Source organism: Canis lupus, chromosome 26 (assembly GCF_003254725.2).
Source record: "Canis lupus dingo isolate Sandy chromosome 26, ASM325472v2, whole genome shotgun sequence".
Taxonomy (NCBI): Eukaryota; Metazoa; Chordata; class Mammalia; order Carnivora; family Canidae; genus Canis; species Canis lupus.
The window spans coordinates 5,763,973-5,776,266 of record NC_064268.1 but is presented as its reverse complement, the minus strand read 5'-3'; the positions used below and the strand labels follow the sequence as shown (position 1 = coordinate 5,776,266).

Genomic DNA, 12,294 nt, shown 5'->3' with positions numbered 1-12,294 from the left:
GGCTATGGAGCTTCATCTGCATTCCACCTCTGGCTCTGCCCACACTGGAAGCCCAGCCACGGTAACGCAGGCTATCTCTGGGCCTGCCTTGCTTTCATCTGTAGAGCTTACAGGGTAAGGAAGCCAGGAGGTGTAGCAGCACAGGGTGACACTTAGTGACTATTTGCTATTGTGTCGTTATGACACGACAACGTAAAATGGGCCGGTGAACTCTGAGGAGCCTAAGGAGAAAGAGCCCGATAGCATCCCCCATCTGCTTCCTACACGGCCCAGCACATAGCAGTGCACAGGAAGTGTTAAGTGAGTGACTGAATGTGCATACAGATGAAAGGCAAGGAAGGACAAGGGTGGCTGGCCTCCGACCTGGCTCTTCAGCCTTAAGAAAAACACTTCTGTCACTTCTTTGGGTCTCAAATTCCCCCATTTTGTGTAAAATAGGGATATATGAAAACCCCTGCTGTTCGGAAATCAAACAAGGTGAAAGTCACGGATGAAAACACTGGTGAAAATCAAGAGAACAGTGGAGCTAAGTGCACAGATCTGCAAGAGTGAGTCAGGGAACAGCACGGGGAACAGATACTACACTGGGAGGGGGACAGAGGCCATGGCTGCACCAATGTTGGCTCTCACAGAGGCATGCTCACAGAAGTGGGGCCCCACGCTGAGGACAGGTGACCTCAGGATGCCCCTGACCCCGGCACAGCCTTACCCCTACCGCACCCCCAGGCCAGCTGGCCACATTCATACCTGGACCACTGCATTCCCCTCTGGGCACCTCGTTCCCAGAGGCGTGTAAGGCTGGAAGGAAGCGAGAGAAGGATTAGAAGCAAGGTGGCAAAAGCAACAGGCAGGAGAGAAGAGGTGGCCATGGGGGGGAGGGGGGGCGGGGGGGGCAGGGGGACCTGGGGCCTGGCAGGCAGCAGGGGGACCCACAGTGGTCCTCATCTTGGAGTGACCCACAGGTGGCCTGCAGCAGCCTTGCCCAACAATTGGGTAGTGTAGGGTGAGGAGCCAGTCCCGCCCACTCCTGGGATAGTATCCTTGGACAAGTTACTAGCCTTCTCTGGATCTGAGTCCCCAGGACTCTAAGGGTGGGAGTGCTGACCCCAGAGGTGGGCAGGGCTGCAGGAGTGGCCTTTGGAGCCCTGGACTCCATCCCACTGCTCAGTGACAGAGCCAGGTGGACAGGGGCTGCCATGGCCGTGGGCAAAGGCTTCCTGCAGCCTCCGCTGCCCTCATTGGCCCCTGCCTCTGCCACTGCTCACCTCCCTTCAGGGTCCACCACTCCCAAAAATCATCATTGGAACAACAGGGCTTCTTCTATGGGTGCTAAGCTGTGCAGAGCCTTTCATGCTCATGACTCATTTAATCCTCAGCAACCCCGAAGAACAGGACAAGCAGCATCTCATTTGCAGAGCAAGAAACTGAGGCATAGAGGGGCCGAGTCACGTGCCCCAGGCCATACTGCACGGGGGCAGGAGAGGGCTGACCCTGTGTCCCGTGTCTCTAACCACAGAATTCCTACCCCTGAGTGAGGACTTGTGATGCCACTTCTTTGTTCTCACTTAACAGACATCAAGGTGTTGGGGCCAGTGTGGACACCCCTTGGACAAGTGGCTTAACTCCCAGAATCTCAGTCTGCTCATCAACAAAATGGGAGGTTATTACTAGGCCCTCTCCCTTACTGAGAGACTTGTCCCATGAGGAGTTCTCAAGCGCGAGCATGCGCCCGAGGCAGGGGCTGTGAAGACTCAGATGGGGGGGGGGGGCTCACCCTCTCCCGAAGTGCTGCCTCATCAGAAGATTCAGGAGGGGCCTGAGGATCTGCACTTCTGACTAGTTTGAACCCTAGTCCCCAAGCAAGTCAACTGTATGACCATGGGTGACCACTCTGTGCCTCAGTTTCCTCATCTGTAAACAGTGACAAGAGAACCTACTCCACTGGGTCACTGTGATGGTTCATGAGATGAACTCAAGGCTGCCCGTCTGATTAGGCTGGGGAGACCATGATCATTGCTGAGACACTGAACAGAGAATGAATCCTCTCTCCCTGGATGGTTCATCTCCGCCTAGATGCAACAAAGGCACTTGCTGCCAGCTCCCTGGAGGGGTCTGTCATGTTGCTGGGGCTGGCTAGGCTTTCTAGAAGGTTCCATAGGGGTGACCTCAGGCCCTAGTCCAGAACCTCCCTGACCGACCCCCCCCCACCTCTGCCCCATGGTCAGAAAGCACAGGGTTACATGGCAAACACAGGCTGGACTGTCCAACTCCAAGTCTACCAGTTACATGATACCCCGTGAAAGCGATTCTCCTCTCCCTGGTCCTCAGTTTCAAAGCTCATCCATGAGATGGGAGTATCACCCTGTTCCTTTGTGCAGGATTTTCCTACCCTGCTGCACAGGATCCACTCAGAGCCATCAGGTGGTCACAGAGCCTCAGCTCCACCAGAACAGCCCTCCCATCACCCCAGCACAGAATGACCCTCCTTCATCCCCTGCTGCAGTATGAGAACCCTACAAGTGACGGGGAGTTCACTACCACACAGCTCTCTTACTGGGCAGTGTTCGTTCTAGTCTTAATGCTGAGCCAAAGTCTGGCTTCCTTCTACTTTCCCACCAGGGCTGCATCCTGTCCACAGAGCAGCTGGGAGGATATTTAAAGAGTGGGATTGGGTTTCTGTTTCCTTCTCTTTTTTCTGGTTATAAACCCAGGACCAAGAAAATGAAGGCAGAGGGATTTGCAGCCCTCCATCAGACACTGGCCAGGCCTGTCACCAACTTGGACAAGAGAGACCCAGAGCAGAAAGGGGCCAGACTCTGTCCCCAGACCCATCCCCAACTTGAGACAACAGCAACCACATGGCCCAATTCTCTGTTTTCAACCAGGAAATAGGGTCCAGGTCAGTGAATGCCCTGGGGGCTGGCAGAGCTTGAACGTATTTGTAGGCCTGGCTTGAGGAGCCAGGAGGTGACTCCCACCTTCCTATACCATGTTGGCAGAAGCTTGGGAGTTTGAATGCAGAGGCAGGCAGATAGAAGGAATAGGAAGGCACTCGAGGCAGCGGCAGGAAGAAGGAAGGTTCTGTTCACTAGGAACATGAGGGCCCAACTTGGGCAGTTCTGGGCAGAAAGACAACAAGTAAGACACAGACATGCTGCTAAGCAGGGGTTGGGGTCTTTAGGGGCATCATGCCATGTGGGGCAGGTACAGACCCATGTAATCCAAAATGGGGTACTTGGGAGTAACACCACCACCATCATCACTACTACCACCATCATCACCATCATCACAACCACCACCATTATCACCATCATCAATCACCACCACCACTGCCATCATCACTACCATCACAATCATCACTGCTACCACCACCACCATCATAACACCACCACATTCATCACCATCACCACCAATCACTATCATCACTGCCACCATCGCCATCATTACCATCATCATCACCACCATCACTACCATCACCATTACTACCACCACCATCATCACCATCACCACCACCACCACCAAATTCATCACCACCATCACCAATCACTACTATCATCACCACCACCAACACCATCATTCACTACTATCATCACTACCAACACCATCATCATACCACCACCGCCACCACCACATTCATCACCATCACCACCAATCACTACTATCATCACTGTCACCATCACCATCATTACCACCACCACCACCACCACCACCACCACCATCATCACCAGTATCATCATCACCATTACCACCACCCTTATCATCACCATTACCATTATCACTACCATTGTCACCACCATCACCATGCTCTCCCTCCAAGGCAGTCTAGGCCTCGTCTCAGAAGGACCCAGACACTTCTGGGACAGGTCAGTTCCTGCCCCTCACCTTCTGCCTCCTCTGCCATCTCCTCCTCATTCCCGCTTGCACCCGATGCCTCCATCTCCTCGTCCTCCACCACAGGTGGGAAGGCAGCCTCCTCACTGGCAGCAGCTGGGGCTTTCTTCTTCTTCCTCCGTGCATTCCTCTCCTTCTCCTAGGGCACAGGGACAGTGACGGTCAGATCCTGGGCCTGGGCTGTCAGCCCGAGGACTCCCTGTGCCCGAGGACGCCATAGTGCAACAGACAGCAATCCCAGATGCGTGGCCATGAGGCAACCCTACCCCTACCCCCACCCACCCAGCAGTGGCCAAGCATGCCAGTAGTTGTTTTTACTGAGGGCTTTATTCTTCCACCAAGTCCCAGATACATGTATAGCACAACCTGGCCTCCCGGCTGCCCTGACATCCTGCTGGGACCAGTGAGGAAGGGCTGCCTCTGCCTAAAGGGCCCCTGTGATCACTCCAGTCCCTCTGATTACCACAGCCAGAGCATACGCCTTGGAGGATACCCTGCCAGGCAGAGTCACTACGTGTGGAGCACACTAATGAGTCAACCTTCCCTGCATGTCATCTCTGCCCCTCACCAAGCCCCGGGAGACAGGGCTGGCTTGGGAATTTCATCGACTCACTATGCTAGTCTTTATATGGCACCTCCTATGTACCAGGACTGCATCAAGGCTGAGGACACACAATGAAGGAGGTAGACAGGTCCCTGCCCACAAAGGTCTTCCAGTCAGGGAGACCAACAAATAACACGTCACTTAAGAAAAAGAGACTCAGAGGTGGGGACGTGAGCAAGATGGGATGGGGGAGGCTTCTTGGAGGAGGTGGCATGTGAGCGGAGTCTGAGCACTGAGAGAGCTAGCCAAACAAAGCCCTAAACGATGGTAGTCCAGGTGGAGGGAACTGCAAGTACGAACCCCTGAGGTGGGGCCCCACTCAGTGTATTCGGGGTAAAGAAAAGAGGCTCTCATGCAGGGCCTTTCATATCCCTCCACACAGGACCCCGGTTCCCGGAAGCCCACCCCCCAGATTGGGGACAAACAAGCTTCTCACTCCTCCTAGCAGCTCCTGCCTTTGCACCTCACTGGGTGGGGCACTTTGGGGGGCGTTTCTTTACCTCCCATGCTGAGCCAGCAGAGGTTCAGAGCACATCTGCTGGCTGGCTGGCTGGCTGAATGGGTGGCTTCTGGGGCTTAAACACACAGTTAACAGAGTTGGTATACAGGTGGCGGCAGAGTGCTAGGTCTCAGGGTGACCAGGGACTCCCACAGGCGGTAGACTGGTTCCTAAGAGGGGACGACTGCCCCCAATACAGCTGGTGTGACAGGAGGGTCTCAGCCTGAGCCCCGTGGGGTCTCCAAGGAAGGAAGCAGAACCCACGACAACCCCAGACATGCTAGCAGTCTCAGTGAAGCCCCTCAGACTGGGTGAAACATCATTCCCCCAGAATCCATGTCCACCCAAACCTCAGAACAGGACTTTATTCAGAAACAAGCTCTTTGCAGATGTAATTAGTTGAGATGTGGTCATACTGGATTAGGGTGGGCCCTGAGTCTGATGACTGGGGTCCTTGTAAGAAGAGAAGAATTTGGCCACAGAGGCACACGGGGAGCCATGTGTCTATAAGCCAAAGACCATCCAGCACGACCGGCCACCCTCAGAAGCTAGAGGAGCAAAGCAGGCTTCTCCTGGGAGCCTCCAGAGGGAGCAGGACCCTATAGACACCTCCATTTCAGATTTTTGCCTCCAGAATTGTGACAGAGTAAGTTTGTATTGTTTTAAGTCACCTCTAGTTTATGGTACTATTATAGGAAACAGGAAACAAATGCACCTCCCTTCTACCAATTCCCCAGCCCCCTGTGGAAAAGCCACCTTACCCCAAACATGATAGGGTCCACTCTTGGAGCAAATGCCCTGTCTCCTCCAGGCACCAGCAGCTGGGGTGGGAATAGGCCTCAGGAGGGGTGCCAAAGCCCCAACCTCAGCCTGGGGGTGGGATCAATTCCTGTCCTACCACCTTCCTAAGCAAATGGGGGTCCTCTGAGTTTAGGAGCTCTGAACACGGGGAGAAAAAGGCAAACATCTGTTTGCCCATTAGTCACGGTTTCCGTCACCACCAGGCCAGGGCCAGAGCCCCACCCTGCTGAATGTCCCCTGGCCACTGCAGGAACACTCAGCTCCGCCATCCACCCACCTCCAGGGGTTGGCCCAGCCCTGCCCCAAACCCCAACTTCTCCCAGAGGCCCGGCTGGAGCTCATGGAGGCGCGAGAAAGTTGTGTGGCATGTGGGTTCTGTGGGTGAGGCTGAGGGATCCCCTTCTTCCCCAATCTATTTTTAGCAGACAGGGACTCACTCCTGTGCTCAGGCTGGGTGAGGCAGGCGATCAGGAGCCTGGCAGGGAACAGGAGCTCCTGGGGGCCTGGCCAGGATGTGCATCTTCCTGGGGACTCAAGTCCAGGAGGGTTGGCCAGAACCTGCAGTCCAGGACACATCAGGCCAAGTGGCACAAGTATGAGAAGTCACAGTTTCCATCAGCACAAGGCCACACTGAAAGGCTAGGATTTACTGAGTGCCTGAGGAATTACACCAAATCCTTCCACATGTGGCCCCGTACCTCCAAACCAGGAGGTGTGTGTGGAACAGGAGATGCTGGCAAAACCAGTATAATTACATCTGCTGTTGACTGAGTACCTACTATGTGCCTAGCATTTTCCTGGATTGAGTCAATGGATCTACACAGCTGCTCTGCAGGCAAGCCAGAGTATGCTGCTCCCTGCTTCAAACTCTCCGGGGGCTCCCTGAAATCCTGCGTATAAGACCCCAAGTCCTCCCCACTCCATAATATAGCCCTGCATATTCTAGACCTGGACCCCACTCACCTCTTCAAAATACTCGTCCACCCCTACCCTCCTTGGTCATCCTGCTAGAAACACACTGGCCTCCTTGTGCAAACATGTGCACAGTGTCCCAACCACAGGGCCTTTGCACAGGCTATTCCTCTGCCTGGATAACCTTCTCCTACTAGATACTAGTATGACTCACCTCAATCAGGGCTTTGCTCAGACATCACCTCCTCAGAGAGGTCTTCCTTACTACCGTGTCAAAATCAGCTAATCCTCATACCCCCCCATCAATCACTCTCTACTATATCCCTCACCTTATCACCTTCAGACCACAATCAGAAATTATTTGTATGTTAATCTGTCTCTTGAAATAGAATCAGTTCCTTCTTAAGAGCTAGTAATCTTTGTTCTCTGCTGTATTCCCAGGATCCCTGAAATAGGGCCTGGCATCTCCAAACAGGTGGTCTGTAACTATTTTAGATGAACTGAACTTGAAAAAGACACCGGCTCAGAGAGGCAAAGACACCTTCCTGAGATCACACAGCTCCTAAGTCAAGTAGCCCAGATTTGAACGCAGGTCAGGTTTAAGCACTCTGTTGCCTGGACAAGGTCCCTCTGCAGGCTTATGCAGCCTCAGACGGAGGAGACAACAGAGGAAAACAAGGCAAGGCAGGGCCTGGGCTGAGACAGAGAAACATGGAAGCTGAGCCCCAGGGCCTGGATTTGCAGATGGGAGGAAAGGGTAACCTTCGGCCATAACAAGGGGGAGGGAAACCTCGGAGAAGTCACTACTGCCAAATGTTACATAACTGGGCCACGCTCCGCCTGCCCACCCGATCCTGCTTCCTGCTGACGTCGCCCTGTGGCCATATTCAGGCCAGGCTTGGCGTAAAGCGGGAGGGGACACCCGCTGACCCTCTGCTTCCCCTGCTCCTTCCTGCACTGGACAAGAGTGACATGTCTTTCTGAGCTCCAGACAGGGCCTGGCCAGTGGCCAGAGGTGGCTGCTGTTGATTCAGGACTAGTAGGGACCTAGCTTCCTCCTGGGGCCTTGGAGAGTGCCGGGGAGGGGCAGCAGGCGGAGGTCATGGAGTTCAGCAGCATCTTGTGAGGCCTGCTTACATACTCCAGTGACAGGGAACTCATCCCTGCAGCATGGGTGGCCACTGGCAGGATGGATGGACCCAGGCAGAGCCCAACTTCCCGCAATGGGTCCCTGGAACTGCTCACGGTGATTCCTCCGTGATTCCTTCAAGGTCAGCTGGGAACGAGAACCAGCTGCATGCACCCAAATTGCCTTTTCTCAACAATAAGTGGTCAGCAAGATTCACCCATCTGTAGGCCTCAGGACATGGTTTGCTGGCCCCCATCTTCTGGCCTGATGTACTAGGTCCACAGCTCACCCAGTATGACTCTGCTTTGCTGGGTCCTGTGTGAGCCATGGCTAGTGGAGGATGGGTCCACGAAGGGACGCGCCTACAGACCCAGGGTCGAACCCCCTCTGTGGTCTCCTGGCCTCATCACCCTGTAGTGGTCCACCCATCAGTACTCAGGATCAGACAACGAGGAGGGCAGCCTTCTCCGTCAGCATCAGCTTTACTTCTCTCAGACCAGTACAACCCACTTTGAGCTCAATCCCGGCAGATGGCTTCCCGCTGTCCCCTAAAGGAATGCCCAGCAGAAAAACCCCATGCGCACTGCTTCCCTGGCACCCAGTGGGTGCTCAAGAAAGGCTCACTGACTGCACAGTGAGGATGATGTCCCACACACCCTGAGCACTGGCCCAGGGCAAGGCACTGCCCCTCACATAGGACTCCTCTGCTCCTCACAACCCTAAGGGTGGGTCCTGGTCTTCCCTTCCCTCTACAGGGAACACTGAGGCACAGAGGGGGGCGCCGTGTGCCTGCAGGCACCACCCAGCTGCTGACACTGCTAGGGTGTGGGCCCTCTAGCCCAGAGCCCTGCTTTACACCATTCTGCTAGGCTATCTATTCAGATGAAAGACACTGACTGGCTCAATCAATCAATCAGCTGACCAATCACTCACTCAGCCAGTCCAGGAGTAGCTGCTCTCCATATACAACCAAGCACCCAGGGAGACACGAGACCCAGCCACTGGCTGTCTGGTGGCCATGATACCATCACAGCTGTGGCTCTCACGTGTGGGGCACTCAGAACGTGCCAGGCCCTGTTCTAAGCCCTTACACCCATCCACTCAGATGAGTGCCATAAAAGCCCTCTGAGGTGGGCACTAGTATTGTCCCCACTGTATAGTTGGGAAAACTGAGCACAGAGAGAATAAGTTGCTTGCCCAAGGTCACACAGCTACTAAGTGGCAAGATCTGGATTAGAATCAGGGTCTTCTAGGCCAGAGTCCCTACAATGGCTGCTCCTGCACACTCCATTTGAGAGAGTGCCTCCCACACCCCTAAGAAAAAAAGGGGATCGGTGGCTTTAAAATAAAATACTACCACTACTACTACCACCACCAGTGGTAGCAGTCAGGGCAGCCACCCCTCACAGAGTGCTCCCCTCTGGTAGACACTTGGGTCCTCAGAAGTGGTGACTCATTTAATCCTCAGCAGAATTCTCGGGGGTAAGGGCCGTTATGCCCCCACTTTACAAAGGACGAAACTAAGGCTCACTGGGACAAAGCTGTCACCTGAGGTCACACAGGTGCCAAGTCATGAAGCTGGGACTTGGCCCCACTCTTACCCCTGAACCCACACTCAGGTTCTGGGGTCCCTGGGGGCATAGCAGGACCGTGCCATGAATGAGGGAGTCTGGGAGAGGAGGCCTATACCCCTAACAGCCTGAGCCATGGCTGGGCTGGTATCCATGTTGGCTGGGAGGAGCAGGGGCTAGGGGGAGGAGGAGGGGAAGGGCAAGAAGACCACCTCTTGTCAGGACTGCCCCCCCCCCCCCCGCAGTTAATCTCTAGCTGCTACACACATAGGCTGCTCCCCTTGGGCTCAGCCATCCTCCTGCTCTAAGAGATTTCAACAGGTGTTAAAGACAAGTGCTCTGCGCCGTCAGGCTTTCATAAGACTTCCTCCCTGTGGAAACCGGAGTCCTAGAAAATCCAGGAAAATGTAAAGCTCCTGGTGTACCAGGAAGCACTGCCAGAAGCTCAAGGAGCACTAAGGCCAGTTGAGCAGCAGGCAGGGAAGGTGAGGGAGGTCTGGCTTCACCAGATATGATGGGCAACAGGGAGTAGACAAGAGCCCAACTGGAGATGAGGTTCGGCCTCAGCGCTGCCCACAGGGGCATGACACAGTCTCCGCTGGCCTTGAGCAGCCAGCAGCTGCTTACATACTCAATCCAGTAAGATTCCCACCCAGGGCAGCCGAGGAGGCTGCCCTTAAACTCTGCGCAGCACTCAAGCACAGTTCAAGTGGGGTGATTCTATGCCCGGCCTGCCTGCCATGCCAGGTGACCTCAATAGTCTGTGCATCTCAGCAGGCTGCATGGGAGCAGCAGTTCAGGGCCGTCTCGTCCCAGGACAGGCTGCCTGTACTTTACACGCAGCAACAGGCAGCCTGATGGAGGGGAGGGGGCAGCAGGCAGGCCTGAGGAGGAGAGCTGAGGACCCCCTTCTTATACCTTCACATATATAAGGAAATACGTAGCCTGGTGATGCAGAACACGGGTCCCTGGGTCATACAGGTGTGGTTGACCCAAGTCTGTTGTTTATGAGCCTTGCTGAGCCTCAGTTTCCCCATATCTGAAATAGTGACCATGCAGGCATGTTGTAAATGTGTCCAAAGGGGCAGGAGTCAGGGAGGGAGGAAGAGAGGGGGTGGGGAAAGAGAGAAAGAAAGACAGAGAGGAGGAAGGGAAGAGGCTGCCCCCCACCCGGCCCTCCCTTCACAGTATCGGCTGTGGAGGAAGCAGTCTCTCCATAGAGACCATTTACATGCTCAGCAAGGCCAGCCCGCCCTTCTCGTGCTCCTGGCCTCCCCCGGCCTTCCCTCGAGGCCAGAGGGCTGCGGGAGGGCGGGGGGAGGCCAGGGCTGGGCCCACTGCTCCCTGACCTGTCCCTCCCCCCTACTGAGGCAGCCCTAAGATTATGAGGTCAAACAGGATGGGAGAGACACTTGCTTGGGGTTCATCTGCCTCTGGGCCTTCGTTCTAAGGCACTGACTGCCACGATCCTTGATGAGGTGGTGTCTGGCCCACGGTGCTCCTTCCCCACACACCCAGAGGTGTGGAACCCAGGAGAGCAAGGGAGCGGAGGCAGGGAAACAGGAGGATGGGCCTGGCACACAGGGTCGGCCCAGTGCCCAGGAGGGGATGTGCGGAACACAACAATCCCTGCAGCCAGCCCAGGGCACCCCCAATCCCGAGGTGCTGGTGAATACCTGCTCCCGACCCAGGGCACCCAGGGTGCAGCCCCCCAAGAGACCCCAGGAGGCAGGGCAGAGTGCTCACCATCTTCAGCTTGTGCTGCTGCAGGATCTCATCCAGATTCTGTCTCTTCTTGTAGTTGAAGTAGAAGTTCTTACATTGAGACACCGTCTTGGAGCCCACCATCCGAGCGATGGCCGACCAGTTCCGGCCGTGTTCCAGAAGACCTGTGGCAGAGGGTGGCAGGTGAAGGGCAGCAGGAGGCCTGTGCCCACAGCCTGCAGCCCGGACTGAGGCTCTGCATGCGGTTCCAAGACTCTGGAAGCAGACCAGTGGAGGTGGGGGGCGCCAGAGGGGTGGATATGGCGACCTGGCTACCCCCATCCCCCACCCAGGCTACCTGGGCAGGGCCCAGGCTCCAGGAACGGAGAAGAGAGGGGCAAGGGGCTGTTCGCCCTGGGTGCACCCCTCCCAAGACCACCATCGAGGATTCTGGTGGCTAGGAGCTGAGGTCTGGGCACAGACCCCGCCCAGGCTCCCACCTCCCCTGCCTCCCCTGGCTGTCGTGACCTAGCACTGACACTCCCTCACAGCTGCAGATGAGGCCTCAGGCCTCGGGAGACAGTGTTGTTTTCCGGCTGCACCAGGCCAAGGCCAGAGGAAAGGAAGGAACGTGTGAGCAGGGGAGGGAGGGTGGGGTCCAGGCGAGTGTGAGCTGGAGCCAGGAGTCTCTTCACCCAGGTTAACTGGGGCACCTTTGGGCCTGGGGCCCACCATGGGCTTGAGGCCCACAAGGCTGGTTCAAGGGTCTGGGAGTAGAACGGCCCCCCGAAAACTGGCCCCCCCAATGTCTGTGAGCTTTCACAGCCTCACAGACCCCTGATATGGGGAGAAATCCCCAAGAATCAACAGACTCCATCCCAAACCCACCCAGGTCAGAGAAAGTTCTCCCCAGCCCCACAAACTCGGGCCAGGGCCATACTCACCCCCACTCCATAACCTATTCTGGTTTCAATGCTGTAAATACCAGTCTCAGCAAAAAACACAGCCTCCTGCTCACAGAAGCCGCACATGGGACACCTGGCCCCAGGTCTCAATCCACCTGCCCACGGAGCTCCTGGCACACACAGGCACGCCACACGCAGCAGCATCTCTTTATACATCGGCAGCATGCCCTGTGCGGCCAGGTCAGCCTGAGCAGGTAGGCGGCCACTTCCCGGTGGCT

The 12,294-nt window shown here is 55.8% G+C and overlaps 1 protein-coding gene across 41 annotated transcripts in view; it reads right to left on the bottom strand.

Annotated features, from left to right (window-relative positions):
• Window positions 1-12,294, bottom strand: part of NCOR2 (nuclear receptor corepressor 2) — a 210,645-nt gene that overhangs the window by 42,002 nt on the left and 156,349 nt on the right. For 35 of the 41 annotated variants that reach the window (XM_049101966.1, XM_049101977.1, XM_049101982.1 and 32 more), the window contains 3 exons: window positions 11,154-11,296; window positions 3,883-4,030; window positions 748-798 (listed from right to left, as the gene is read on the bottom strand). In XM_049101966.1, the coding sequence (XP_048957923.1) occupies window positions 748-798; window positions 3,883-4,030; window positions 11,154-11,296 (342 nt within the window). The remainder of the gene's footprint in view (window positions 1-747; window positions 799-3,882; window positions 4,031-11,153; window positions 11,297-12,294) is intronic. The other 6 variants (XM_049101972.1, XM_049101992.1, XM_049101975.1 and 3 more) reach the window with 1 other exon arrangement.